This window comes from Cardiocondyla obscurior, linkage group LG04 (genome assembly GCF_019399895.1).
Source record: "Cardiocondyla obscurior isolate alpha-2009 linkage group LG04, Cobs3.1, whole genome shotgun sequence".
NCBI lineage: Eukaryota > Metazoa > Arthropoda > Insecta > Hymenoptera > Formicidae > Cardiocondyla > Cardiocondyla obscurior.
In genome coordinates this window covers 9,365,347-9,392,560 of record NC_091867.1, presented here as the reverse complement: position 1 = coordinate 9,392,560, position 27,214 = coordinate 9,365,347, and the positions used below count along the sequence as shown (strand labels likewise).

The following is a 27,214-nucleotide window of genomic DNA, read 5'->3' as shown; positions in this document are numbered from 1 at the left end:
GATATCGCGACGCCTTCGAGACAATATTTTTTATTAAAAATCTATAAAAAAAAATAATAATAAGAAAAAGAAAAACTTTCCCACGTAAAAAAAAAAAAAAATTGCAAAACGAACGGAACACGAGCGAGGAAGTCTGATATTCAGATTTACATGACATACTTCGGCGTGCTGTAATGAGCTTCGTGTACTTTGAAGAAAAATTCGATCTCTTCCGCAGTGAAAGCGAGCCGCGGCATTGGCGCTACCGCGGTAGCCGCCGTCGGGAATTTTTCGCCAACCTTTCACCCGAAAAAGGATCGCGGCCACGGCGGCGGCTGCGGCGGCTGCTGCTGAACGTCGTCGGCCCCGCGAAGTTCACTTTCCGCCCGCGGAGGTGAGAGTTCCATGGGAAGCTTCTGCCCGCTAGCCTAACGCGCTCCTCGCACGCCCATAACTAAGCGTGTGGAAACGCGTCCGTATGCGCTAAGCGGCTTTTATCAGCCGCATGCAGCCGGCCGAGAGTTCGCGGAGGCTGCAATAAAACCGCGCTCGAAGGCGCGGGTGCGAATGAGTTTCTTGAAATGTTACCGAGGAAACCACACAAAGGCAGATCTGAATAGAGTAGAGAGACTTCGTTCGACGTTACGAGGGATAAACTCACGTTTCATTTCGCTCCCCGGGCGTTAACTTTGTCACGCGACCGTCTCGTCGTTTCGAACTTTATGTCTCGCGCAGCGAGCGCTTTCGGCGATCCGTTTAAATGAAGTCGTAGGAGGTACGCTCGGCTGCGTTTTGGGAAAAAAAAAATAAAAAAAGGCTCCTTTAAGTTCGCAATAAAAAGACGTTTATTTATTAACGAGCCGTCAGGGCTGTTACAATATTGATGGTGCAAGCAATTAGACGAAGATTACGAAGCGCCGCGCGAAGACCGCGGAAAGCCAATAGCGCGTAATCTGTTCATCTCGGGAAGCACATCAGTGGGTCGTATTCAATCACCGTGACATTCAGCTCACGACTTTTGCCCCGGGAGGTGAGAGCAGCTTCCAGCCACGGCATAAAGTGAACAGGATGCACCGCCGTGCAATCTTACTCGCTCGTGGAACACAACTTCGAACTGTTTAAGCTTGGTTGCACAATGCGCAAAATACACGGTGTAGGAATTGCGCGCGTCAAAACGCGGCGAACAATAGCTCGTCCGATATCATCGGTTAATGCGGCAAGTTTAATGTCGGCGATTAGCACACGGCGAGAAGGTAAAGTTTTACTTCGAAAAGGGAATTAGGCGTCATTTAATTTATTGGTTTAAGTATTTTGTGCCGGTTAGTTTAACACTTTTTTTTTATTCTTCTTTTTTCTTTTCTTTTTTTTTTTTTTTTTATATATACTTGCCATTGTTTTCACATCGGTGCGATATGACGTTAATCATCGGTTGACTTATTGTGACAAGAGGATGATCTCATGCGGGGAAACTGTTATTTCACGCCTGCGGGAGATCTGTCTTGATCAGGACTGCTACTTCTCTCTTTCAGCCTAGCTGCCGGCCGTCGCTCGGCTGGCTGAGATTCGCGTGACGACGAATCCGAGCGTTCCTCAGGAATAAATTATCCCGATAATCTGCACGATTGAGTCATCACGGGTCTCAACCAGATGCAGATTAATCGCAAGCCGGTCGCGACTCGCGAAGCGGCCGTCCTGCATCACTGTTCTCGACCTCGTACGAAAAGAAAAAAAATTTTAAAAAAAAAGAAGAAAAAAAAAACCGTGCCGCGGTGTCTTGAAACACAGTCAAAACTAATTATAGATTAATTAATGCGAACTTAATTCAAAACGCGGTCGAACGATGCTGCAAATTTGGAAGTAGGTTAAACAAATATCAGTTTTTTAGGGTCGTGCGTTTCGCGTTAATTAAAACATATTTGGGAAGGATTAAAAAAATTGTTAGACTTTTGTATTTTAACGCAGATAGGATTTAGAAAAAAAAAGAAAGAGAGAGAAAGAGAAAGAAAAAAAAAAAGAGCAATAGGCAAAGTAGCATTTTACAACTTAGCAAATTTATTTGTAGTCCGTTGAAGTGGAACTTTCCCACACACACTAATACAATACGATTTGCAGAAAGCATACATGGAATCATTACGCGCTTGTCGTCTCCGCCTCTCTCAGAGAGACGGAGAGCCATGGGGGCCTTTCTATCGGGTTGACCGCGCGCCTCGGTGGTGTAAAGCTAGCGATACATGCATGGATATTGATACATCATGGTAATAATATATATAATATAATAATAATTTTAATAATAATAAAATAACATTATTATCACTCCTAAAATACCGTACAACGAGATGCAGCTCTACACTCGTGAGAGGCCTTGTCGGCGGCTACGATACAGAATGACTAAGCGCTATTTCGATAACATTCATAAAATAATAATTAATAATAATAATCAATAATAATAATTAATATAATAATATTAAAGACGTACTGATACGTATTTAAGATATGTACAAAGTACGACCGCGGCTTCATTCCACTAATAGGAGAATTTAAAGTTAGAAAAAAAGAAAGAAGTAAAAAAAAAAAAAAAACTAGAAGAGAAAAAAATAATAGTAATAATAAATGTATTCCGTCTGCTCCCGAAGCCATCGTGGTGTGTCTTTTTGCTAGAATTTTTGCACGTCACGCGAGTCAGCTAAATGGCAGCTCTCGACAGTTCTCGAGACGCCGTAGCAAAAACGCGCGTTACATTGTACTAACGATATCCGAGAACGTTTCGTGGTACCTTTCTTGCGTTAAAGTAATAAAATAATCGGCGCTGTCGCTACGAAGATATAGATCGGAATCAGTCGCACAAATTTCTCCACTCTCATTCAGGTTCGAGCTAGCGCGATACACTTCTTTTAGTCTACAATTCGTAAAAGCGCACCGCGAGATATATTAAATTTAATGCAAAAAGAAAAAGAAAAAATGTTCGGGCGATTTCTTTGCGCAGTATATCGATGACGTCAGTTGGACGCCGGGGGAAGAGATAGGAATATAACACAGCTGAATACATGTTTAAGTCGACGAATAGAAAATGCAATTCCGACTATTTTCCAGAAAAAAAAAAACAGAAAAATGTACAAATCTTTGATACGTTTTTTTGCGCGTTTATTTCGCCGTGAAATTTTCTCGAAAATTGAAAACGTAGCGCGAGCAACGTTCTCGTTAATTAACTTTGTGTCGAAATCCCTCGGATTACTATACGCATATTCCTACCGTCTCCTCCAGCGAGAATGGAGGCTCGCCGGCGTCCGCGTCGAACGATTTCGAGCGCGACGATTACATTTATGCTCGCCACACGCGATCTCCCGCTCGGCTCTCGTATTTAGTATCTCGCCCGAGAGGCCAGCGGGAATCAGCATCACCATCTACGCTGCTTTACGTCTGCCTACTTCGAGCACCGCGCGGTGTCGATTGCTCCATCACGCGCGCGATCTCCTCCCGGCCCCGTCCGCGGTATCGGGGCACTTTATACGTATCGCGCGGGTACGAGCGAAGGAGAAAGATAAGCCAAATGGCACGGAAAAAGGAAAGAGAATGAGAGAGATACCCTACGATCGGCGCTCGGAAATATAATAACGGTTGATCCCTCGTTCCACCTCAGTGGGTGGTGCTCTCGGTCCGCGGAATCGAAGAGACACGTCGCCGAGGGTTCACCAGCTGGAAACCGATCTCAGCTGACTGGTGTCCGCGTCAGCGACGTCCGCCGTGGACCCCGCGATCCGTACCACGTGGCGCCCCAAGGTTGTCCGGTCGTGTCTTCCACGCGGCAAATCGACGGAACGCTCGCGAGCGAACGATCTCGCGGATCCCTCGGCACCGCGACTCGCGTCCGCGAGATTATATGGATTTTCTGACGGGGAAGCCGGGTAGCTCCGCGGCCTGATTGCCAGGTGGTAAGGTCGGGGAAGACGTCGCTCCGGGCCTGGGCGTGGTCCACGGTAGCACGCGAGGAAGCGAGCCACGTATCCTCCGAGCCGGCATTCTTATAGAGCTAGGTAGGTTATTACGTAGTCCAATTTGGGACGTTAGCCCCCGAGGAGCCTGCGAGGAACCACGTCGTGATAGCTCCCCGTTATGAAAAACACGGAAGAACCGCGGGACCGTCCGTGCCGTAGCACTTCCGGCCCGGCTTCTTTATAATCGAGCGATTGGATTTCTGGCGTAGGCGTCGCTCCCTTTTCTTCGTACTGTTTTTAAATCTCGCCGTTCGTCGATCGAAATATTGCGCAAAAAAATTCAACATGGTCGATTCTTATCAATATATATATTATTATCATGAAACGTTCATGGAAAATTTCTTCAACATGCTTATACATAACTTTTTTTTTTTAATTTTTTTCTGTTTTCTTTTTTTTTTTTTTTTTTTTTTGTTTAATTTCACGTGGTAAATATTCACAACGGACGTTCTCAAATTTTGCATGAATTTCGTTACAATGTATCTTAAGAAACAAATTTCGTGGACGCTTCGGACGTGGTCGGTCGCTTAAAGGTATCATTTACCCATTCGAATCGGCAGAATTACAAAATGAATCGGACGACACAATTGTCCGGCGCGTCGCTATATCCCAGATCGTTTCCATCGTTCTCGGCTCCGGTGCTTCGTGTCGGATCGAATCGAAGACTCCCCTGATGTAGCTGGCGTCTGGGTGTAGGCTCGGAATACGGGAGGGATAAACAGAAGCGGAGAAAAAAAAAAAACTTGAAGAAGCAGGACGGACGAACTAAGATGCGAGGGTGATAGGCGAGGATGGTAACAAAAAAAAAATAAAAAAAAAAGTAGGGTGTCGACCGAGCATCGCGGTCCCCTTGCAAAACGCGACACATCTCCCACAAGTCTGATGCGTGTCGTCGAGTCGACGCGGGGGGAGGATCGCTCTAATAGAGGAAGGACGTTTCAGGAGGAACTGGTCGGTAGCCAGAGCATTCGATAGAGAAAGAGAAACGCGTGTCTACGGGAGTCTAGGATAGTAGTAGTTGGCCGGATGGCTTCTAATACCTAGAGTAGCCATTCGAATAGCCATTTGAGTAGCCGTTGGAGCCCTTGTAGGGAACAGAGTGTATGCTCCTGGAACAAAGATGGTCGAAATCGGAAGATGAGGAGAGTACACTTCCAGGAAAAAAAAAAAACAACCCCTCGCTTCCCTTCCCCATTCACATTCTCTACTATTTTCTTCCTATCTATCAATCATTCCCGCCGCCTCGTTAAAGCGTGGGGTCCGTGCGCGTCGTTGTGTTAGTACAAGAAATAGCCGACGACGACGAAGAAGTCGCAGCGAGGGCGGTAAGAGTTGTAGGATACAGTGAGAAGGCGAGACGAACAGAAAGAGGCAGAGGTAAAGAAAAAGATTAGCGAGACGTAGAGGTAGAAGAAGAGCACAGTAGTTTACGCATGCCGGGGGGGGTTTTTTTTTCTGTGGTGGCGGTAGTAGCACGGTGGTTTGATCGGGGAAAAAAGTGCGGGCGATCGAACGAAAAAGTGCATATGGCTGTAAATCTGTCGTGTTACATTGTCGCCGTACTCTGTTACAGTTGTGTCGCCGTAACTGTTGTTACGTTGATTGGTTACTGTGCTTTCAGGCTTTGTTAATTGATGTATGCGTGTCGGCGTTTGCGTGTATATGTATGTATGTATGAATGTATGTATGTATGTATGTATGTGTGACATATGCGCGCGCGCGCATATGTATGCGTGTATACGTGTGCGTGCGTGTATGTCAAGGTGCAGGAGGTTCAGAGCTCCCGCTCACCGCCACCCACATCTACAACAGAACAGAAAACAAGACCACCGCCGTTACATACAAGGTATCCATTAGTATCCACCAGTATCGAAGATTTATTTTATCGCTCGCTCGTTCGAGCGCGCTCGCGCACACACGTTCCATGCGGGGGCAGCATTATTTCAGGCTGATTTATGGGTCAGGCCGATTCTACGGGCCCGCGCGCGAGAGTCGTCGTCGTCGCCGTCGACTCGCGCCCGTAGGCGAGAGAAGTTCGCGGATCTTCGCGGATCTCTTCTCTCTCCCGATTCTGCGCCTCCTGTCCGCCGTCAGCCGGGTGAAGGCGACATGTTGCAACATTACAAGGCTATCGATGCGAAAGGTCAACGCGGTAGCGGCCTCCTTCGGCCGAACCGATGGTTTTGACCTTCTCGAGGTCAGCACCGTGACCGTTTAAGCGATAGTTAGCGCGTCGCAACTTTCCTGCTGGTTCGTCCGCGCGCGCGCCTCGCCTCCGAAATGGGAAGAAAGCGTCGAAATAGCACGAGCGATCGAAATCCGCGAGCTTAAGTTCCATGTTAATCCGACATCTCAACCAGAATCAGTGATACTTCTTCTTACGCATGGAACGGCTTGCGCGAGCGTCGTCAATCAATGGTTATAACTCAACAGCTACCGTGAGACGTTTTCGTTATTTATAATTTGACTCGCCCTCATACGAACGTAGCATTTTCAGAGCGAAATTAATTATCAATCCGCGGAGCGAATTGCAAGATAAAATACACGCTTCATACTCTCACACTTTGCTATTTTCCCACTGTTCGGTGTCGATTGAGCAATCATTGCAACGATAGAATTACAATTTTCGTTCCCATTGTACATTAAAAAAAAAAAAAATTAAATAAAAAAAAACGACATAATCGCAACAGGAAAAATTCTTCACGATGACGCAATCTAATAATAGTTAATGTCAATCGAGCTCGATTGCCGACTCAGAACTATCGTTCTCCACCATCTGTCGTGCGAATGAACACGCAAAGACGGGCACGAAAACGTCTCCCGATAGCTTCTACTATTACTTTCCCGAATGCGGGTTCTTGCAAGTGAGAGTCACGCACTGACGTCTGATTCGCGATCGGTCGCCGCGATACATTGCGGGAAGATATTGTGGCCGACGTTCGACGACGTCGCGGACGCAACGCCATCGTTGACGCGGGCCCTTTCGCGACGGACCCTCCAAAGAGATCCCGGGGTTAGGCGACTGATCGCGGACCAGATCGCGGACGTGTCCACGTGCGAGCGCGTAAAAATGTCAGTTTTCGAAAGGGAAAAACAAAAAAAAAATGAACCAAAAATGATCGATTAAATAAAGTTATAAAAAAAAATAAAATAAAAGAAAAATCGTAGCGAATGTACCTGTGCTGCTTGAGATTATCCTGCCGCTTGAAGGACTTTCCGCAGACCTCGCAGGTGAAGGTCACGTCGTCCTTATGGCTGCGCTCGTGGATCATGAGGTTGTAGGGCTTCGTGAAGCGCCGCTGGCAGTACTTGCAGACGAACTCTACCGTGCACTTGGCGCGCATCTTCTGCCGCCGGCCGAACTCCCTGCCGTGCCCCTCTGTCTCCATCGGCATTATCGCGAACATCCTTATAAATTCCCACCGCTCCTTCTCTTGGTCGAGTCTCTATCTCTCCTTTCCCTCTGCCCGCCTCTCTCGCTCTCTCGCTAACGCCCGCAGTCACTCCCACTACTTGCTTCGTCTCCCTCTGTCTTCTTTCAGCCCTCTCGGCTTCTCTCTTCTTCTCTCGCTCTCTCTATCTCTCCTTATCTTTATCTGTACCTCGCAGACTTTCGTACGCGTTCTCTTTCTCTCTCCTTTTTTTTCTTTTTTTTTTATCTGTTTCTCTCGACTGTCGTTCTTCGACTCGCTCTTCTCCTCCCGCGCAAAGCCTAGTCTCGGGGCACGGCCGACTCCTGGGAGTGAGATCACTGTTTTGTACCACGTCGCGAGAGGAGTCCTCGTATCGTTGCCTGCAAAGAGCACAGAATCGATGATTCTCCGGCGATCTGACTCGCGCGCGCAAGGGAATCACCCGGGGGCCGCGCGAGAGCGGCGAGCGCTCGCGCGCGGGGGGTCAGGGTGGCGGAGGGAGGACGCCTCGTATCCGACGAGATATTTACGCGAGGCGCCGTTGCCTACGAGCAACGGGTTAGTAACGTCGCAGGCGACTCCTGAAGTATTTTGCATTCCTTACGAAGATGCGTAGGCCGAGGGACGCGCGCATGCCGATGCGCCTCGCGGAATAGAAATTCCCCTCCGTTCGAATTATCCGCGCGATATTTTATCGGGAGTGCGCTTTTAGGACGACATAGGGAAGTACTTTCCCTATGTATTATGCATAAAGGGTAACTTCGCGACGAGCTGTGTGCAATCTGCGACCCGGGGCCCGCTGCGGGCCATTATCGATTTGAAACGCGCGATATCTCACGATATGCTTTCCGATTTCGCGAACGTGAAAACGCGCAACATTTTTGGGCGGGCAAACGAGTTTCATTTAGTATCGCATCTCTGCAAGTTCAGCGACGTAATTATATTCTTTGTTCCATGGACTCGATGTTACATAATAATGCCCTTTTTCTTTTGCAAAACCTGTTTAAAGAGCTATTTATTTTAAATCGCGTATTTGTTTCGAGTATCCATTATTGAGTTAAGTTTTTTTATTTTTTTTCTGGGTTATTATGCAAACCACGCCGCGCGAGAGTGGCCGTAAAAAAGTTGCCCGCTCCCGAAAAGAAAAAAATTAATAACTAGTTTCCTAATTGGGCGCGTCCGGCCGATTCCGCGAGCTTAAATCATTAGCCCCCGACGCGTCCTCCGGGCATATTTAATTTCAAACGACGACTGTCCAGTTTTAAGTTTCATTCAGGTGGGACGCTGTACGCGGATCCGTGGCGATCGGGGCGAAGGAAAAGGAAGAAGCGGCCGCTATTAGCGCTAAACGCACGCCGCAAACACGATCCGTAATCTTTACGCTCGCCATCCGGCGCCACGCAAATCACGACAATATTTCCCGAGCTCCGCGACGGCTTGTTCTCTAAAACGAAAACGCGAAACTGCCGATTAACTTTTATGCGATTGATACGGGTCAACTTCCAGGTTCTCCAATAAAATTCAAATAAAATCCCCGGCCTCACGACCGGCCGTTTAATAAAGAACTGCAATCTGATATTCAATTTCCTTTTTGCGAAAAGTCAAGTGCGAGGTTGATTTTTCCCGAGCGACCGTTCTTGCGTTTTACTTTAGGATCTCGCTCCGCGATCCGTCAGGGTTAAGAGAAGACGCTTCCATCGCCGATGAAAAGAAGCGAAATGTCAATTACACGTCAGACGTGGTAAATTATATCCTCGGGCGGGTATCGTCTTCAGAGCCTCCCCTCCCGCCTTCCCGCGTCGGACGTTCGGTCGGACATGAATGAACGATCGGGACCGCCACGGTCTAATGACACGGTTCTCGAATTGGAATCGGCGATGCCGAGAAACGGCCCACGGGAATCGAATCGCGTTAGCCATTGTACGGGAGCGTCGGCCGACTCGCTACCGGCGCCGCATTAAGCGCACGGCACACGCTGGAATAAAGTGGCGTGTCCGAATGAGTAATAAGCGTGCCTGGGCGTAGCCCAGGTTGCTTTAGCGTAGCTAACAGGCGGCGGAGCCTAATCGGAGCCGTGCATTACGCGTCGACGCCACGTTTTGTGAAAGAAAAGAAAAAGGAAAAAAAAAAAAAGTAATGAAAGAAAAAGAAGAAGACTCCATTCCTTCGTCTGAAGAAACGTCACGCACCCGTCGCCGACGCCCGCCGCTGATTCAGACCTCGTAAATACCTGTCCGGCGCTAACGCGCGCAAAAACGGCAAGTAAGCAGAAGAAAAACGTGAAGAAATGGGGAACTGTCGTCGGGACGGCGCACTTTCGTCGCTCCATTATGCCAACGAATGAAAGGACAACGGACGTAAACGGGTTTATGGTACTCCGTGTAAATCGGACCTTTTCTCGCCCCTGAGGACCGTAAAACCGCCGCTCGCCGGTTAAATAGCCGACGAAACGTGCAAGGGCATTCATTTTCTAATATTAAGTAGTACGGGTCATGCGTTTGCGGATCGCTTCCCGAGGGACCGGAAGAAACGTCGTCTAATAGCTTTTTCCCATCTCGGAAAACCCAGTCGCTCTCGAGCGCCCGAGTGCTGCTCCCGTAGAAACGAACGGTAACACCGGCCGCTAACACGGTAATCCTGTCGAAGAGTTACGAGGTCACGGTACGCTTGTATTACCCGAGACACGGCTACGCGCCGCGGGAACAGGTTCTCACCTTCGCGCGAGGCAAACTTAATGAGTTGCGCGTTAATGAGTTGGGTGTCGGGGAAAACGACATTAGCCGTGTAAACGTTCGGGGTTTCGTATCGCGAACGGCGAGGAAGACGTGCGAATAATCTCGGAAAAGGGGGGAGGAGCCGATGACAAACGATTGCGGTGCCCGATCAGCTGCCGCCCGCCGATATTCAACGCGAAACTAACTGTCCGATAACAGTTTTTTTTTTCTTTTTATCGAGACTCGGATAAATTTTTGTCCGTTTTCGACGCACTTAAGCAAGAATCGTTCGGGTTTTTGTACAAAGTGTCGTGCGAACGGCGGGATGGTAGGTTCGTGGAGGTAGAAAATACGATTGCGTTCACGGTGAGGACGCGAGATTTACGGCGAATGTGCCGCGTATCGCGGGGAACAGCGAACGGTCGCGCCTGCCACCGCGTCTGCCTACTGAGCTCGCGTGATCGAACGGCTCTCGTTTAATGTATGATAATGTATGGTAATGCATGGTAATGCGATATATGTAAACGCCCGCGTTTATGGATGCGCCATGCTAGACGAAGATTTGCGAATGGGAGGCGCGCGAAAGTGAATTTCGTCGTCCGCGCACGGGAGAAGAACACGCCGCGCGGAATAATCGGCTTCCTCTCATCCGCGCGTGAGCGCGTGCGCGATTAAATAAGCAATTAAAATAGATATCGTGTAATATGCTTCATCACGTATAAAGATAATCGCGCTATTTGCCAGCGCTAATTCAATTCGCGCGAAAGGAAAATCACCGCTCACTGACGCGACTCGCTCCGCGACTTGGTGAACTGAAAAGCGGCCGTTTTTATATCCGGAAAATCGATGGAAAATAGATAAGCGTGACAAAAGTCGATGTGACCAACGGCAATGCGTTCTGTCTGAAACATCCGGGCGGATATTAAAAATTTGAAGAGAATATTCGAGTACCAAAAACACCCGAGATAAACTTATTCACGTGGAACTCGAGAATCGTTCTCAGCGAGAACAACCCCCGAAGGGACCGATGCCTAGGCCAGACGCGCGGCGCCCGGCGGTGTCGTATTTCATTTGATGCAGCCACCGAATCTTCGGGAAAGAAATAAAAAAAAATATAAAAAGGGCAGCCGTGAGTACCTATATCGTTTCTATCGCGCGATACGAAGGGCGGAGTGCGTGGTGCAAGAGACCCGACAGCCAATCGAAGAGAAACGGGGAACGAGCCAACCGAGGCGAGCCCGCCGCGATGTGCGTGCACTCGTTCTCGCGTGTATGGAGGAATGAAGGAAGGAGCGGTAGCCCTCGTTCGTTCGCTCGCCGCAGCGAGAAGGCCGGTAGCCAACCAAAGAAGAGTCGCTACTGTGCGCCGCCCTACCGCCGACTACCGGTTTTCGGCCAGTCGCTACCGAACAGCCGGAGAAGTCCACCAAGTGGACGACCACACCCTCTCCCTACGCATTGTAAACGGCACCGTCGGCGCGAGGAGCGCGGATCATCGCGCAAAGGGCGTTTCTCACGGAAGGGTTATTACCTATCGCGCGGACACCCGCGCCATGCCGCGTCGCCGAAGAAAAATGGTAGCTGCCCCGGGTGGACCCGTCGCCTACGATTCCTCCCGGTAACTTTAACACCCGCGCGCCGTGATTTCCCGCGACTTCAACGCCCGCCCGCGAAAGTGCGCGAACTCCGCGCGAGAGAACCCGCGAGGAATAATTAAGAAAATTAGAGTTCCGATAGTCATCCGGGAAAGTAATCCCGAGATGTTTTATTTGATAATTAAACGTCGATGATGCTAACGAGTTTTCAGAAAAAAGAAAAACGGTTTTTTTTTTTTTTTTTTTTTAATTTGATTTCGTTTATCAACCCCTTCTTTGTTACGTACAAATATTGAATTAGTTATTTGAATGTTGCTGAAGAAAATTGAATATCTTGAAGCATACGTTGTAATTATTAAATTATGAAAAATCGATAACGATATAAAGTACGAAATTAAGTCTCACGTGTGGATATAAAAATCGCAATCTTTACTATTTGAAGAGGCAAGTTGCTAGAAAGATTTAAATCCCAGGAGGATCGAAGGAAACCATCGTAAAATCGCCGCAGACGACCTGCAAGGTACTTTGAGCACCAATCAAAACGCAGCGGCTACTGTGCGCCGCCCTAAAACTTGCTACCGATTTCAAGGGCTCGAGAACCGCGAATGAAGGCAGACGCCGCCGTTTAATTCTCAGCGCACGAGAGCGTGCAACAGAAAATGCAAGAACTGGAAAATGCATTTGTGTTCTCAATGTTTATACAGAATTTAGATGAAAAATGGCGATGGTCTCGACCGCGAAAAAAGGATTTTATTTTAATTCAATGGCAGAACGGTTTCTGATAAGCAATAGACTCTGTTTCTTTTCTCACCCCAGGCAACTTTTAAAAAAATTATGAATTGCATCAAATTAAACTTACATTCATTACAAGTAAAATTATATCGAAATATACGCTCTCGAGAAGAGATTAAAGTGCAAGAAGAAGGGAGATAAATATCGTTTCGTACAAAATATTCAATTCGAACCTATTTTAATTACAATTATTTTTATAAATTAAATTAAATATTTCTATTATATATTCCTGCAATTTTACATAATATACATATAATTAAAAAAAAAAAAAAGAAAATATGATGAATTGACTTACCGATAAAGATAGATGTGCCAACGAGGATTCGTACTCGAGCAGTGTCCCAGGAGTGCTTCTTCCGTGGAAGAAAGTCGTCTGTCCTAGACGAGAAATAAACCTTCGGCGAAGGAAAGAACGTAACTCGCGAAGCGCTGGGCCGGTCGTTTAAAAAACGGATTGCGACTCGCGTATGGTATCACGCTCGGAATCTCCGTGCTACTTAAGCAGGTCGGTGGCTCGTGAAAGTGGTGAATTGTTGCGCGTGTGTCTTCCGGGCTGACAGGTCTGGACCGTTTGGGTGCGCGGCGTCGACTGAAGCTTCGTTTGGTCGCTCGGTTCGCTGGTAGCCGGAATAGGTAGGCACACCAGAAGACGGTAGGACGCCGTGTGTAACCGCCAAAGGTCTCCTCGTCGCCGTCGTCGTTTGGCTTCTTCTGGTTGGAGGACCGGGAGACACCTCCCTACCGAACCGACCTCACCGATACCCACTAGTTATCGTGTGAAGGTAGCCTCCCTCAATTCCACGGGGAACGTACACGTCCAGGATGTTCCTTCCTCGACCTCGTTGCGGTGGTAGAGGTAGAAAAGAGGCGGCAGGGCGGGCGAGGGAAGGCAGCGGACAGCGGAGGTGGAGGAGGTGGTGGTGGTGAGAAGGATGCAGAGGTGGAACGGGAGCAGAAGAAGGAAAATGAGGGAAGAGGGTGACGGCGGGCACGCCGAGGCAGAGGAAGAGGTGAGGACGATGATGAAGAGGAGGCCCGGCGAGGAAGGGACGAAGTGGTAGCGCGCGCCTCGTCCCGTGTCTACGTGCGTCCTTGTCTCACCCGGTCGCCGAATAGCGGCGCGGTTATTCACAAATCCTTCGTCGACGCGGCTTCCTGAGCTCCCGCTCGGTACCCGTCCGCCCTTCCTTCTCCGCCAACTGTCCCCGCGGAGGCGCTCCCTCTCTTCCACGTTCTTACGGAGCCCTGGTCCCCTCCACCGCGATGCGTCTGGGCCCGCCCTCGTAACCGTGAGACGAGATCATCCCTCTTCACCCACGCCGAGACCCCTTCTGGTTATAATCCCGTAGGTGTCTCCCCTACATTCCTCTGAAGCGTTCGAATACCGCACCGCCGGCACGTCGTTTCCTTCCGCCTTCGCCCTTTCCCGAAAGGATGCCCCCCGCGGGGGCGGTAGCCAACCCCGGCCGTAAAAGCTACGGAGGTAGCGCTCGTATCCAAAAGCCTAGAGCCACCGATTCCCATCGTGCTCGCGCGCGTTTTACCTATCTCGCCTGTCTGTCTACGCTTATACGTAAAGACGGCGGGCGTAGGAGTACGCGTTGCCGGTCGGAAAAGAGCACGATATTTTCGTGGATAAACAATATAAGTGGTCGATCCCAGGCGGTAATCTCGACGCCCACGCGTAAGAGCGAAGCGGCCGAGGCCAATTCTCGAGAGAAGATCCAACGGGTGCGTCGATTTCTTGATCTCTGCCTTCTTCCCAGGTGAGGAAAGACGGGGCGGACGGGCGGAGGGAAAAGCAAACGCGGAAAGAGAAAAGGAACAGAGAAAAAGAAAGCGAGACGACCGAGCAGACGGAAGGAGAGACTCTCGCCGCTGACGATGAGAAGCGGATAGTGTGGGAGACGATGGAGGTGGAAGAAGCGTGCAAAAGCGAAGAGCGGGGGCTGACACGATGCCGCGGGGGTTCCCAGGGCACGTGGGAAATGCACAGTAGTCGATGTCAATCCCCCCACCAGGGGCTCCGGCTCGGGGCACCACCGGGGCCCCACCACGAAGTCCGCCGGACCCTGAAGAGCCATTGCCGGGATTCTGGGCGCCGCCCATCGAGATCTTGCGGTATCGCTTCATTGGACAATCCCGTGCGGACGGGACCGATCGCCTCCCTCGCGAAATCACCCGGGATGATCGAGTGGTGGAAAAATTCCTCGGCGAAGAGGATCGGCGACGGCGACGACGACGACGACGCGGAGAGGAAGAAGAGGACCTTTGAAGAGGAAGAAAACGAGGGAGCGATCGGCAACAAAGGCGACGCCGACGAGGGCCTTGGCATGCGGCGACTTAAACGCCGCGCCGTCGCCGGCCACCGGTCCAGCATGCGAAAACGCATCGCCAAAGATGGAGAGGCACCGAGGTGACAATGGGATCTCGGATAATAGTAGATAGAGGGTGGACTTTGCCGGGGCTTGATGGCGACTTAAATGACAGATTAAGAGATGTCCGTGTGTATTCGCCGGCGCGCACGACTGGCACGTCAGAAATGCGTATTGACTGCCGCAGAAATTGCCGATGTCAAACGCGTGTATGCAGCCGCGCGAAATAATGATGTGGCGAATAGTATTGAAACGTCGTCTGGACGGAGCTCAATGTTGCTAATTATATTGATTTCTAATTTTCCCTCTTGGCGTTTCTCTTCGACAGGCAAAAACACCGGATGTAACCAAGCCGTCATTTTGAATACTCTGACTTGGCTTGCGACATTATTCTATACGCTAGAAAAATATTACTTTATTTTATTATATTTTATTTTATTTTATTTTATTTTATTTTATTTTTTTATTATTTTTTTTATTTTTTTTTAAATAAAATTTTCAGATTATTTAACGTAATTCACGCCTCGCGTATTAGAATGCGAAGTTTGCCGCTTTTCTTTATTTTATTTTATTATTTTTTTTAACGAGAAGGTCCGGCGTTTCTTCCAACTTTTGGACGCTCTGCTACGGAAGCGGCGTGAACAAACTTAGATATCAGAGCGCAATCGGGAGTAGATGGTGTACCGAAAAACCGCGTTATCTCGCTATCCAAAAGTGCGCGTTCGATGAGAGAGCGGGTGGATCAGAAGAGCCGCCGTGTTGGCACAGAAAACGGAAACTGGTGGAAACAAAGCTACGGCAAACAGACGGCATCTCACAGGGAATAGGGCAAATAACGCGCGTCCGCGCCTATTGCTCTCGCCTCGGTCGTCGGTCGCGACAAATATTGTCACGTCCGTGTCGAGGAAGGAAGGGAGAGACGACACCTCTCGGGGCTGTGGGACCCCGACCGATAGATTAGGACACGGGCACGATACTGTAAACGACGTCGCCACACGCACGCAGCGTGAAAAGATAACGAGGACCGATCGAGACAGGTCTTGTCGAATTAGCAGGTAGGCCCGAGCGGCGGCGTGAGAAACCGTTGATCCCCGAGATAACGTAATCCGAAAGGAAAATCATGAATGGGCCGGGAAAAACGAAGGGGGGCCCGCCACTTAGGCCCCCGAACGTAGACGAACGCGAGCGGAAATGACAGGGTGAAACTTCTCTCCCGATCTATTTCTCTGACGGATATCGCTACCGCATCTTACGTAAATAACGGCGGAAGATCCATAAATTGCCGAGTGTCGCAGCTCCGTCGATTATTTCACGATAAACCTAACGGAGCAGACTCACGTCCTCTTTCCACGATCGAAACGCGCAAATTATACTAACGCATTTTCTCTTCTCGTATTTGTTTCTTTTTTCTTTTTTTTTTTTTTTTATTTGACGGATACGTTGTAAAATAACACGCGTGACAAAATTAAATATCTTTCAATCGAACTCTCGCGGCCCTCCATGATAAACGCGCGGGAAACGAAATAATGCGAGCTAATGTACGCGTGATCAAACAGAAAAATAAGAAAGTGTCATGTGAGCGAGTGGCCTCTTTTTATGAATCAGATAGGAAGATGGATATATTCGTTCGGAGTGTTTATAAAGTATAAAGCATCGGCAAGAATTTGTCGTGGATTCTGAGTTGTCGCCTGTATATACGATGATAAGTGTGCCCTCAGTAATGGCGGTCACATCAAAGCCACACTCGCGTTCGTCGTCGGCGTGAAGTCGCGACACTCTCGTAGATACGCGGGACGTGCCTAATGGATAGGTGTGCGTGTGTGTGCACACACGACAATGTTTTGTATCTCTTAATGGTCGTTTCACAACCGTTTTCCGAGCGTAAAAAAAAAAGAAAAATTTTGCGTTTTGAAACGACGTCGGGAGCGACGACAACTTTACAATCGTTTCGGTAAAGGCGCCTTCTCCAAAATCGAATGGGCAGAAGATACGCGAAAACCGCTGTAGAATCTTCCTTAATGGTCTATTAAAACGATCCTTCTCTTTCAAATCTTTCCGAAAAGGCAATTTAAATTTAATATCTACAGCGCCGTAGTGGAATTATTTTGATAACGATCGTTATCTCACGGGAAAGAAGACACGAAGGTTTTCTCTTTTTATTTTATTTTATTTTATTTTTTTATTTTTTTTTATTGCAAACTATGAACTCTCCTTATTCTGCCTGCAAGTTAGAACAAAATATTCGAATTTAATTCCGGAATCTACAGTGATTTCATGCTTTATACGCGGCAATATACATCACTAACTAAATCCCGGATCTGCCAACTTTTATTACACTTTATCAGCTGCGCACTTATTTTCGCGATGAAAACCCATTGACGTTAAGATTAACTCGGGTATCTCCGTAGTTTATTTAATCCCGCATATTACTCGCGTGTTAATCCCGCATATCACCGTAGATTTCTATCTAATGTCTAAGAAACTATAGTCGGTTTCCATACTCTTGTTTCAAATTTACATAGAAAAAGAAAAAAAAAAGAAAAAAAATTATGTTGCAGTTATTAATTTTTTTTTAAATTATTTACAAGCGTAACGTTATTTCATTACACGCGATTAAAATAATTAATCAAAAGTTATCCGTGCATTCGTTTTTAACGCAACCGAGTTATTCGAAGAGTAAATTCGCGAGTAATAGAAAAAATTTTGGAAAGCCCGCGATCGCGGATATTTTCACCCCGAGCGTGCGGAAAAACCGACGCGTAAAAATTTCTGCGCGTGTGATAAACGGGCGTCGCTGTGAGCGGGACTTTATCTCAAGGTCCAGAGGGGCACCACGAAGAGTTCGCTCGCATAATGGGCATAGGACGAACCCGAGAAGAATCATGGACCGAAGCCGCACCTTCCACTGGCCATGGAAGTATGCGACGTGCACACGTTATAATGCTACGCCCGCAAACGCACGGGCGACGTAAGGTTACGGCGACCACCATAATACCGGACGCAAGTTTGACCTCTTCCAGGATGGTCTCGTGTCCGATCACGCTACTTCCGATCCGCGAGAAATACCGTATCTCTTCTTACGAGTTCAATATCATAATTCAATAATCAGCGATTATTAACAAAGAAAGTCCGCGGCCGATAACGCTGATTAAATATTAAAAAAATCTAGAGGCGGGTGAGGAAAAAAAAGAAAAAGAAAAAACATTGCGCTGGTGTAGAAAATAGCTTACAATAATTCCGCGGCATTCAGCAAAAACGAACGTGCGTAAGGGCACACTTCTTTCCGCCCATTTGGCCGAACGAGTGTCGCTCGTCGAGATATTATCTGGCGGTGAGAACGGCTTCCGCGAGATCCTCATTTCGCGGCGTACGCGGGCTTTATCGCGGCAAAGTGATCTCCAATCGTCGACGTGCGAAGTACCTAAGTAACCCGTTGACACATCCAGTTTCCGCGACACGCACGCACACGCGCGCCGCAACGACGCGCGCGTGTGTGCGTCGAAGCCGAAGCGTGACGTGGTTGTCGCTCGCGCAGGAATTTACCTTCGCGGCTTTACCGGATTTACCGAGACACCTCGTGAAACACGCCCATGTTTGACTTGGCTTTTGAGTTACGCCGAAATTTTCACAGAAAGTCGCCGCCGTCACAGAGAGACCGACACCGACGGTCGGCCGAGGAAGCGGAGGAGACGCGGCGAGGACGACGCGCTCGTGCGGTAGGGGGAAATAAGGGGTTCGGAGGGCGGGAGGAGGGAGGAGGACTTATCATCCCGTGTAACGACGACCCGGGGCCGCGCCCGACATGCCGCGCGGACGGAATAGATTGTTTGTCGATTTTTACTCACCTCCCCCGCCATAAAGCCGTCTGCGAGCGGCGGTACCCGGGGCTCGTAAAATGTACGAGCCGAGAGCTGACAAGCGGCGCACACGCGCTTCAAGTGCAAACAAACTTTCTCGCAAGTAACCCGCCCGATATCCCGGTCCGGAACGGAAGTTCGTTAAAATAGAAACTCGCCAGCGTTCTTACGGCGAATCTACCGACGTCACGTAAGACCTTTTTTTTTTTTTTTTACTTTTTTCCTTTAAGTGACATGTAAATATTTGAGCATGTCTCTCTTTGCTAGAAAGTGCGTTGATCGATGATAATTATTTTGATGATAATCAAGTTGATTGGGATAGGTGGTTTTCGATATTTCATAAACATAATTGTTATAGTTACGACATTCTGAGACAACTAACATAAGTATTGTTAATGTTCTATGCGTCAACTACTTTTTGCAAAAAGAAACGAAAATGCAGCACGAAGTTTAAAGTCATCACGGAATTATCTTATCTTCATTTATTCAGTTACATGCTATTTGAACTGTAATGCACAGATGGTTCCCGTCAAACAAAGGTTTTTTTTTCTTTTTTTTTTCTTTTTTTTTCTTTTTTTTCTTTCACAAAGGATTAAGATAACATAGTGGACATTGTCAATATGCTTTAAGTTGCTTAAAGGCACGTTTAAAATTTATGTCTCTCTATACCTAGACTTTGGTTTCCTCAAATATATGAATATTTATGTCTTCTAGCTTAAAATCTTTTAGACTTGTCTATAAATTCGTCACAATTTTGAGGCGCCGAGACTATTTCACGGTCTCTTCATCACCTTTTTTTTTTTTTTTTTTTCCCTTTTATTCCACGTGCCTACACGTACAGAAATTATCGCGCTATCTAGATAACAGATTAGAAACCGGCAAAAGGACTAACAGTTGGTAAATACCGCTTTCGGGTATTGTAAAAATTAATATTTTAATTTTTCTTTTTTAATATATACGCGCTAATGATTATTGACAATTTTTAAATATACTGAGAATTATTTTACACTTGTTACAAGATTGTTGATCCAAACTGGGCAGATAACTTACTTACTGTCGGCCGTATACCTTTAGAAACATCTCTTCAGCATCCTTATATGAGAAAACAGATGTCGATGCTGCAATCGATACTTCAGTTTCAGTAAAGATCAGATATGTGTTGGATTTAGCAAAATTAATATTATAAATTATTACGTTTACTGTTGCTCTTGTAATTTCTGCAAATTAAATAATTTTCTTTTTTTTTTTATATTACGAGGACGATGTATAAAATATGATATGCAGTTTACTGAAAGGCCAAACTAGCTGTGATATAATTTAAATTAACGTAAATTAATATAAATTATCTGTTGAATGAATGTCGCTACGTTTTAATAACTGCATTTTTAATTTAAGCTTGGTAGGATGTTACGCATATGAACAAGTAGTCGTACCGTTTTTCCATTATTTTTATTTCATTTTTCTTAACATAATTTACAAAGTTGCTTAACTTCCATATAAATCTAAAAATATAGATACTGATATGATGAATAAACTAATAACGTAGAAAATAACAGGAGATTGTTGGCTCGCACGTTTGTAATTTTCGTTGCAGGCTCTCGTTGTACGTAGTATATTGTACATTGCATATATCACTATACATTAAATCGTAGTCGCAAAAGCGCTCCGAAAATGTCCTCTGGCACTTTTTCTTAAAAAATTTCTTCTTTCTCTCTTTCGTTTTTTCTTCATAACTTCTTTTTGCGCTCTCTCTCTTTTTTTTCTTTTTTTTTTTATCGCTATCACTTTCGCTTTCATATGCACAGGCACACACGCATATACACGCACACGCACAATATTCATTCCTTTCTCAGACGTACGTATAAAAAGTTATATTTCTGTTTGAATAAAACAGATTACATTTATCGTAATTTTAAGTCATCCGGATAAACTTTTAGCATACTTTGACATTCACACGCGGCTTTCATACATAGCTGTGATTTGAACACGTGATACAAATTTCTGTTTCAATAATTATGTTCGTAATTGCGTTTTAATTATAGTATCATAACGCTCGAATTTCACTTGTCTGGAAAATTCGTGACATACCTAACGTTAATAATTACATTATCATTATTATACATGCAAAACGTTACGCAAATAGTCTCATGTACAGTTACTTGACTATTCGAATGGCGAATGTAGGATATCATATTGTCAGCTATTTATAAAATTCATGGGATTCCCTTTCGCAACGTCTCTCTCGCTGCTATTAAAACAACCTCTGAAATAAATTAAATTAATTAACCGGGGAGCATCGAATTAAATTTTGTAATAATTAATTCTGACAATTTCGAATTTCTTCGGCAATACTATATTCATGATCACAAATATAATATTCGCAAGTATCCGCGCGGAATTACGGAATAAAGAATTTAATTTAATTTATTTCTGACAACATCTCGGGAAAACAAAGTGATGACAATCGTTCGTTTCCACCGTTTACGAGGATTTACGTATTTTACAATTAAGACGACGATATATTGCTATTAAGTAAATACCATTTCAAGCACGGAGCGTATCCATTTTGTACCCGATTTCTTTTTTTTTCTTTTTTCCCTTTCTTTCTTTCTTTCTTTTTTTTTTGTCGTTGCGTTTTTCATCCGTAACGTGTTTAACGCACAGTCGACCGGATCATTCGAACATTCGAACACGTCGAAATTTTATTCAATCACAATGGACACTTTATGAACGAAAAGCTATTCTAGAATGCATATTCGAGGGTTCGTTCTTATATATGGATTCTTTGAAATCCACTGAAAGGAAGGTATACCTTTGTGTTGGAGGCGTTACGAACGTAGGAGCCCGAGAGGATCGCCTCTGCGGTCGAACGGTGTACAGTTTGGGTCCTCACAAAAGAACCATTAACGCTTCCCCGCGCCGGGGGCGCGGGAAGAGCGAGGACAAGGGGGGTAAGGCGGGAGGGAGGGGGGGGACAAAGGGGGAAGAAGAAAAAAATATTGATACTCGTCTAGGAATATTTTTAGAAAGGGAAAAGTAGCCGCGGCGGTAGCGGCGAAGCAGGTATTTCGCGCGCGGATCGAGCAGGTACGAAGCTGCATTGCACCTGCCACAGTGGCACAGGCGCAGGTTATTACCCCGACCGCAAAATTTGCATTATCCCCTCTCTTTCACTTGGGTGCACGCGGGCAACTGCAGGACAAAAGAATACCCCGACGTAGCCGTAGCTCGTCTTACGTATTCACCAGAATTTTTCGCCTCTTCTCTTTTCCCCTCCCGCTATATTGCATCGTTATCGCGAGATAAACGCGCCGCGTCGCCTCCGCAACTGCGGCCCGAAGAAGGAAAAGCGGCCTCCCTTCACCGACGTCACTGTTAAGGCACATTTTTGGTACGCGTCTAACCGCCCCGTTCTTATAAAAATTGTCTCTCAACGTTGCATTTATTCTAAATTGTATAATAGTGAAAATACTTTATCTTTTTTTTTTTTTTTTTTTCTTTCTTTCTTTCTTTCCTTTTTTTTCTCTTCCTCACTGGGAATGAAATTTGGAAGTAAGAAGTGTTGTCTTCGAGTTTATAGGAGCTATTTTAGAATCACGCGGGTCGAAGTGCGGGCTTGCGATATCGCGTGCATAAATAGTACGCAGATTTTCCGGCCTCGTCTCGAAGCTGCGTATCGTTAGAATTCACGTTAGAGTCTACGGTGAGACTTTGTTCTTTGTGAAGTCCGGTGCCTCGCCTTCGTGTAATCCGCAGAGCCTGCGAGAAAAAAGTTCAAGCACAGGGAAGCTACCTGCGACGAACTTTCTATCGACCCATTATGTCCGCAATGGTGAAACCCTGGCGCGCCGGTGCCGGTCTGGGTGGCGGCGGCGGAGGCTGCGGTGTCGGCGCTCTCGGCGGTCTAGCTATTTCCTTGTCGCGCTCCCGGTTGCGTTCCCTTTCTCTGCTCTGCTCCATCTCCCGTTCGCGCTCGCGCTCGCGCTCCTGCAGCTCCAGGAACACCCGGGAAGGACCCGGGGAGCCGATTCTACGCCGATAAGAAGCCAGAATGAGCGGCGGTGGCGGCGGTAGGGCAGCCGGCGGATTCTGAGTTACGGTGTGACCTGCGGACGCGCCACTGGTCACCGTCGAGGTTTTCACGGCGGGCAGCAAGTCCCTTCGAATCTGAAGTCTCTGAGGAAGCGATGGCGCCGAGGCCGGTGCCGTTGACGCCGGCGGTGGCGCCGATGGTCCCTGGGAAGGATACGCCGACGAAGTTGACGACGCTGAAGACACGGACGGCGTCGCGGACGTCGACGAGGACGATGGCCCGGGCTCGGGGCAATCTTCTTCGGGGCTGTCGTCGTCCCGGAGTGCGTCTTCCAACGCCTCCGGTGGCACGTCTCCCACGGCGTGCGTCAGCGCGTGTCGCCTGAGGTCGCAGTTCCTGCGAAACACTTTACCGCACGAGGTGCACTCGTACGGCTTGTGGTCCGTGTGTGTTAGAAGGTGCGTTTTGAGATTGCTGCGCTGATTGAAACTTCTCGCGCAGACTGGGCATTTGTGCGGGGACTCCTCCATGTGCAAGATCTTGTGGACCGCCAGGGTGCGGCTCTGGCAGAAGCCCTTGCCGCATTCGCCGCATTTGAAAGGCTTTTCCTTGCTGTGGATGTACCTAAGGGTAAAACAGTGAAATTAGAAAGTAATAATAATTAGAATTTTAATACTTGAAGGTATACTTTACCCGTGAGCTTGATTAACTTTTATATAATTTTTATATTAATAAACACAATATACATAAATTAATAAAATCAATATTAAATATATTTTAAATATAATAAATTTAATATATTAAATATGCATTTAAAACAATATAAAATAATATAAAATAATTAATAAAATGCTAACTGAATTCAATTCAACAAATTAATTAGCTCAATAGATAATCACGTATCGCACCTATGATCTCTAAGATGATCCTGCCTTCTGAACGCTTTGCCGCAAATGTCGCAGGAGTACGGCCTCTCGTCGGTATGAGTTCTCTCGTGAATCAAGAGATTATATGATTTCGTGAACTGACGATTGCAGAATTTACAAATGAACTGTTTCTTCGGCCTGGATGCCCTGCCGGGTGCTCTTAGTAATCGTCGATCCAAATGTTGATGGGCCAACGGGCCTCCCGGGGGATACAGGGCGGAACTGCCAGGGAACGGACCGGCGAATACCGGATATCCGGGCGGCTCGAGCAGAGGATGTGGCGGTAACAAAAGGCCTCGCGCCAACTCTTTCCTCTTGTCGGCCATCATCGCCATAATGTCGTAGCTCGAGGAGCTTTTTCTGGCGACCGAAGACTCCGGGCCGACCTGATCGTGCTCCGAGTTCGACGACGTTGAGGAGGAGGGCGGCGGCCCGGGCAAGTGGGGATGCATCTCACCGGGATACGGTGTGAGCTGTAATCTCGAAGGCACTACGGGCACAAAGGCTGACGACTCCCGGTGGTGAGCGTGACCCAAGCCGGTTACTAGACTGTGACGGTGGTGATGATAGGCGAGAGTGCCAGATGGATCGTATCCTCTCGAGGTCGACGCCGCGCTGGAGCTTGAGGACGACGAGGCGACGGAAGAAGGGCCTGATCTCGGGGACTGCCCGAGCCCCAGGTCCCGTCCTCGGCTCGTCTCTTCCGAAACTGTGGCCGAAGCCGATGTAACTACGATGTCGGTTGGCATAGCGATTTATACCTGGGAAATAAAAAATAGATTTAATCACGATGCAAGATCGACGAGACTAAAGTGAGTGCAATCGATAAAATAATTCTTAATTTCGCGTAACGAACGGGTTTAAAATATTCATCCGCTTATATTTTAATAAAACAATTTTTTATTATTTTTATTACAGTAAATAAAATTAAAATTAATATCTTTTTATATTTAATTAATTCACAGATATTTACAATTGTAATTAAATTTTTTTTTTTTTTTTTCAATTTGTTTCTTAATTTTGATAATTTTATTGAAATTATATTAATTAAAATTAATTTGTATAGAAAGTAAAAGAAGGTTTGTGCAAAGCAAATGTAAACAAATGCGTGGACACGTAAAAAATTATCTATTTAAAAACTATTAAAAATTAATCACGTGGATCGTCGTTAAATAATAACTCTACCATTTCGCATTATTATCTCTTCAATTCTGCAATGCATTAAACATTCTTTAGCCCGTAGCCCGACTCGTTGCCTGTTTACTCAGGAAATAGAGAGTTGTATAATACCGTGATCGGTAGTTCACTCGTGAGTTTTACGTCCAGTAGGCATCGGAAGAACCACTGTCTACCAGCTCACCGCAAGCTTTCGCAATCGTGTGGAAAACGGGTACGGACGGCGTTTAAAGAGGGGCCTCTTTTTTTTTTTTTTTCTTATTAATGATACCTCGCGTACTCGTTTTATGAATATGCGCGCACGTCGCCTCGTAGGTAAACTTCGCGAGGAGCGGCGGATGCGCGGCGATTCGAATGATAATTTGACTGTAAGAACGCTCGTTCCAGCCTGCCAGTCGAACGATCGGAAACCGCGTATGTCTCACGAGCGTGAACTGGTTATCTCGAGCCGAGCACACCTGCCAACATGGCTTCCGCGGACCCAGCGGTCACGGCTAGTCCCAGCAGCCATATTGGAATCGCGAATGTCCGTAGGGACGCAGCCAGGCGGACGTCACGAGATCAGGGGAATTCCGTGGCGTGCTCCCTCGGGAGAAGCGCCGTCTCACCTGGAGGACGTCGATGGGGAAGCCTTCCAGGTCTCCCGTTCAGTGTCCCCCGGCGACCCGCCGATGCATCTCCACCTTCGCACGGAGTCCCTTACTAGCCAACGGCGCGACGATCAGCCGCGGAAACATCCGCTGTACCTCCTCTCCGTTGAACATCCACGTCGGCGCGACGAGAACTCCTCCGTCGAAGCCCCCTTCGCGCGATATCGCACTTCCTTATCTCTCTCTCTCGCGTGTGCACGTAAACACACATACACTGCACACGATGCGGGTCCGCGCTGAAGACGTCGGGCGCGATTCCTTTTCCGTCGCCACTTCCGATTCTGCTCCGATCTCCGCGAAAGGAACAGCGCGCGCACGGCCGACGCCGCTTCTCTCGTCCAAGGTCGGCACCCGGGAAGCGGAACGCCGCGGCTACGAGACGATGGGAACAACCGGAGGCGGGATGGCGATACGCGCGCGGCACTCTTACCTGCGCGGAGAACGCGGTGAAGCGCGCGGGTAACTGCGTGTCGGACGCCGCCAGGTAGGCTTCCTCCGCTCGCACACCCACGCAGGTGAGGCCTCGTACACACGTCACGCGCACGATGCACACAGCCGTGCGCTCACCTATACACCTGGGCGGCTCGCCTGGGAGTCTTTCCGTTTGGCTGCCGCTAGTAGCGCTGCTGCTGGATGCTGTGCTGCAACTGTCTCACTCCGGTTCCTCGGAGTCGTCGTCGGTGCGAGAGAGGCCGGGTTCCGGTTGGCCTGCGGTCGCCGGAGCGAGACCAACAGACAGGTAGCGCGTTGGTTCGAGCGAGCGAGAAACCGTGAGGGAGGACCGAGGGCACGCGCGGACAAGGGGGGGGGTCTCGCTGGTACCCTATCTACCAGACCAGTGCCTATGAGGCGATGCCGCGCAGGTTGAACGTAGGAGGCTTAGGTAGAGACTTGGTATGAGGAGCAGGTGCGTAAACGCAAAACCTGGTACCCTTCTTTCGTTCGCCCCCTGTCTCTCTCTCTCTCTCCTCTGCGGATCGGTTCCTCCGCTGCTACCGTAGAAATTCCTCACCTTGGTGCATTCGGCGTGCGATCGCGGCGGACGCGAACTACGTCGTCCGCGTTAAATTCAAGGTACGCTACCGGCAATCCGATCACCCACCGGACGTAAAGAAAATCACCGCGACGTCCGCGAGATGCGTCGTCTTCGACCGATTTTCACGTCTCGAGTTAACTATTCGCGCGTCGCGAATTGCTTTTCACCTGAGAACACCCCGGGTACTCTCGTTACCCCACTGTGCCGTGTTCACCGCGCGTCCGCGAAGCTCGCGTAGCACTTCCGTTTGCGAGGGAACCGCCAAAAATCGTTCGTCGCCCGTTGAAGCCAGGTAGTCGGACGAGAAAACCGTGAGGCAGGTTGCAAACGCACCTGTAGGAAACCCGCGCCACGCCGGCACTGACGAAGGAGATCGGTCCTTGGTGGGCGGAAAGGGGAGTGTGGTCCGTGCACCCCGCCAGAGGCAGTCGGAAAGATCGAGTCTCGGTCTCGGTCCCTCGCACTCTCGCCTCGTCCTCCTCGATCTCACCTTCGGCCACGTTCCGTCTTCCTTCCTCGTCTTCGAACGTTCCCGCTTCCACCGTCGACTTCTTCGTTCCCTCGGCACGGTCCCGCCGCGCCGGCACAACGCTCGCTTCCCCGCGCCGTTCCCACTGTCCTTCGGCGTTTCCTTTTTTCTTTTTTTCCTCCGTCCCTCCCTCCCTTTCTCGTCTCT

General features: G+C 47.9%; 2 protein-coding genes across 4 annotated transcripts; both read right to left on the bottom strand.

Moving 5' to 3' along the window:
• Positions 1-2,008: 2,008 nt before the first annotated feature.
• Positions 2,009-13,075, bottom strand: Drm (odd-skipped family member drumstick). 2 transcript variants are annotated; one of them, XM_070654826.1, is made up of 3 exons: positions 12,781-13,063; positions 7,149-7,764; positions 2,009-5,080 (listed from the first exon to the last, which is right to left on the bottom strand). In XM_070654826.1, the coding sequence occupies exons 2-3, from the start codon at positions 7,376-7,378 to the stop codon at positions 5,005-5,007; spliced, it is 306 nt and encodes a 101-aa protein (XP_070510927.1). In that variant the 5' UTR covers positions 7,379-7,764; positions 12,781-13,063; the 3' UTR covers positions 2,009-5,004. The 2 variants fall into 2 exon arrangements, with proteins under 2 accessions (XP_070510927.1, XP_070510929.1); XM_070654828.1 differs by lacking the exon at positions 2,009-5,080 and adding an exon at positions 5,685-5,774 and having other exon boundaries at positions 12,781-13,075.
• A 7,074-nt stretch (positions 13,076-20,149) lies between these two features.
• On the bottom strand, positions 20,150-26,485 carry LOC139101476 (protein bowel). 2 transcript variants are annotated; one of them, XM_070654632.1, is made up of 3 exons: positions 25,461-26,485; positions 23,659-24,437; positions 20,150-23,374 (listed from the first exon to the last, which is right to left on the bottom strand). In XM_070654632.1, the coding sequence occupies exons 2-3, from the start codon at positions 24,423-24,425 to the stop codon at positions 22,525-22,527; spliced, it is 1,617 nt and encodes a 538-aa protein (XP_070510733.1). In that variant the 5' UTR covers positions 24,426-24,437; positions 25,461-26,485; the 3' UTR covers positions 20,150-22,524. The 2 variants fall into 2 exon arrangements, with proteins under 2 accessions (XP_070510733.1, XP_070510732.1); XM_070654631.1 differs by having other exon boundaries at positions 23,659-26,485.
• Between the last annotated feature and the right edge of the window lie 729 nt (positions 26,486-27,214).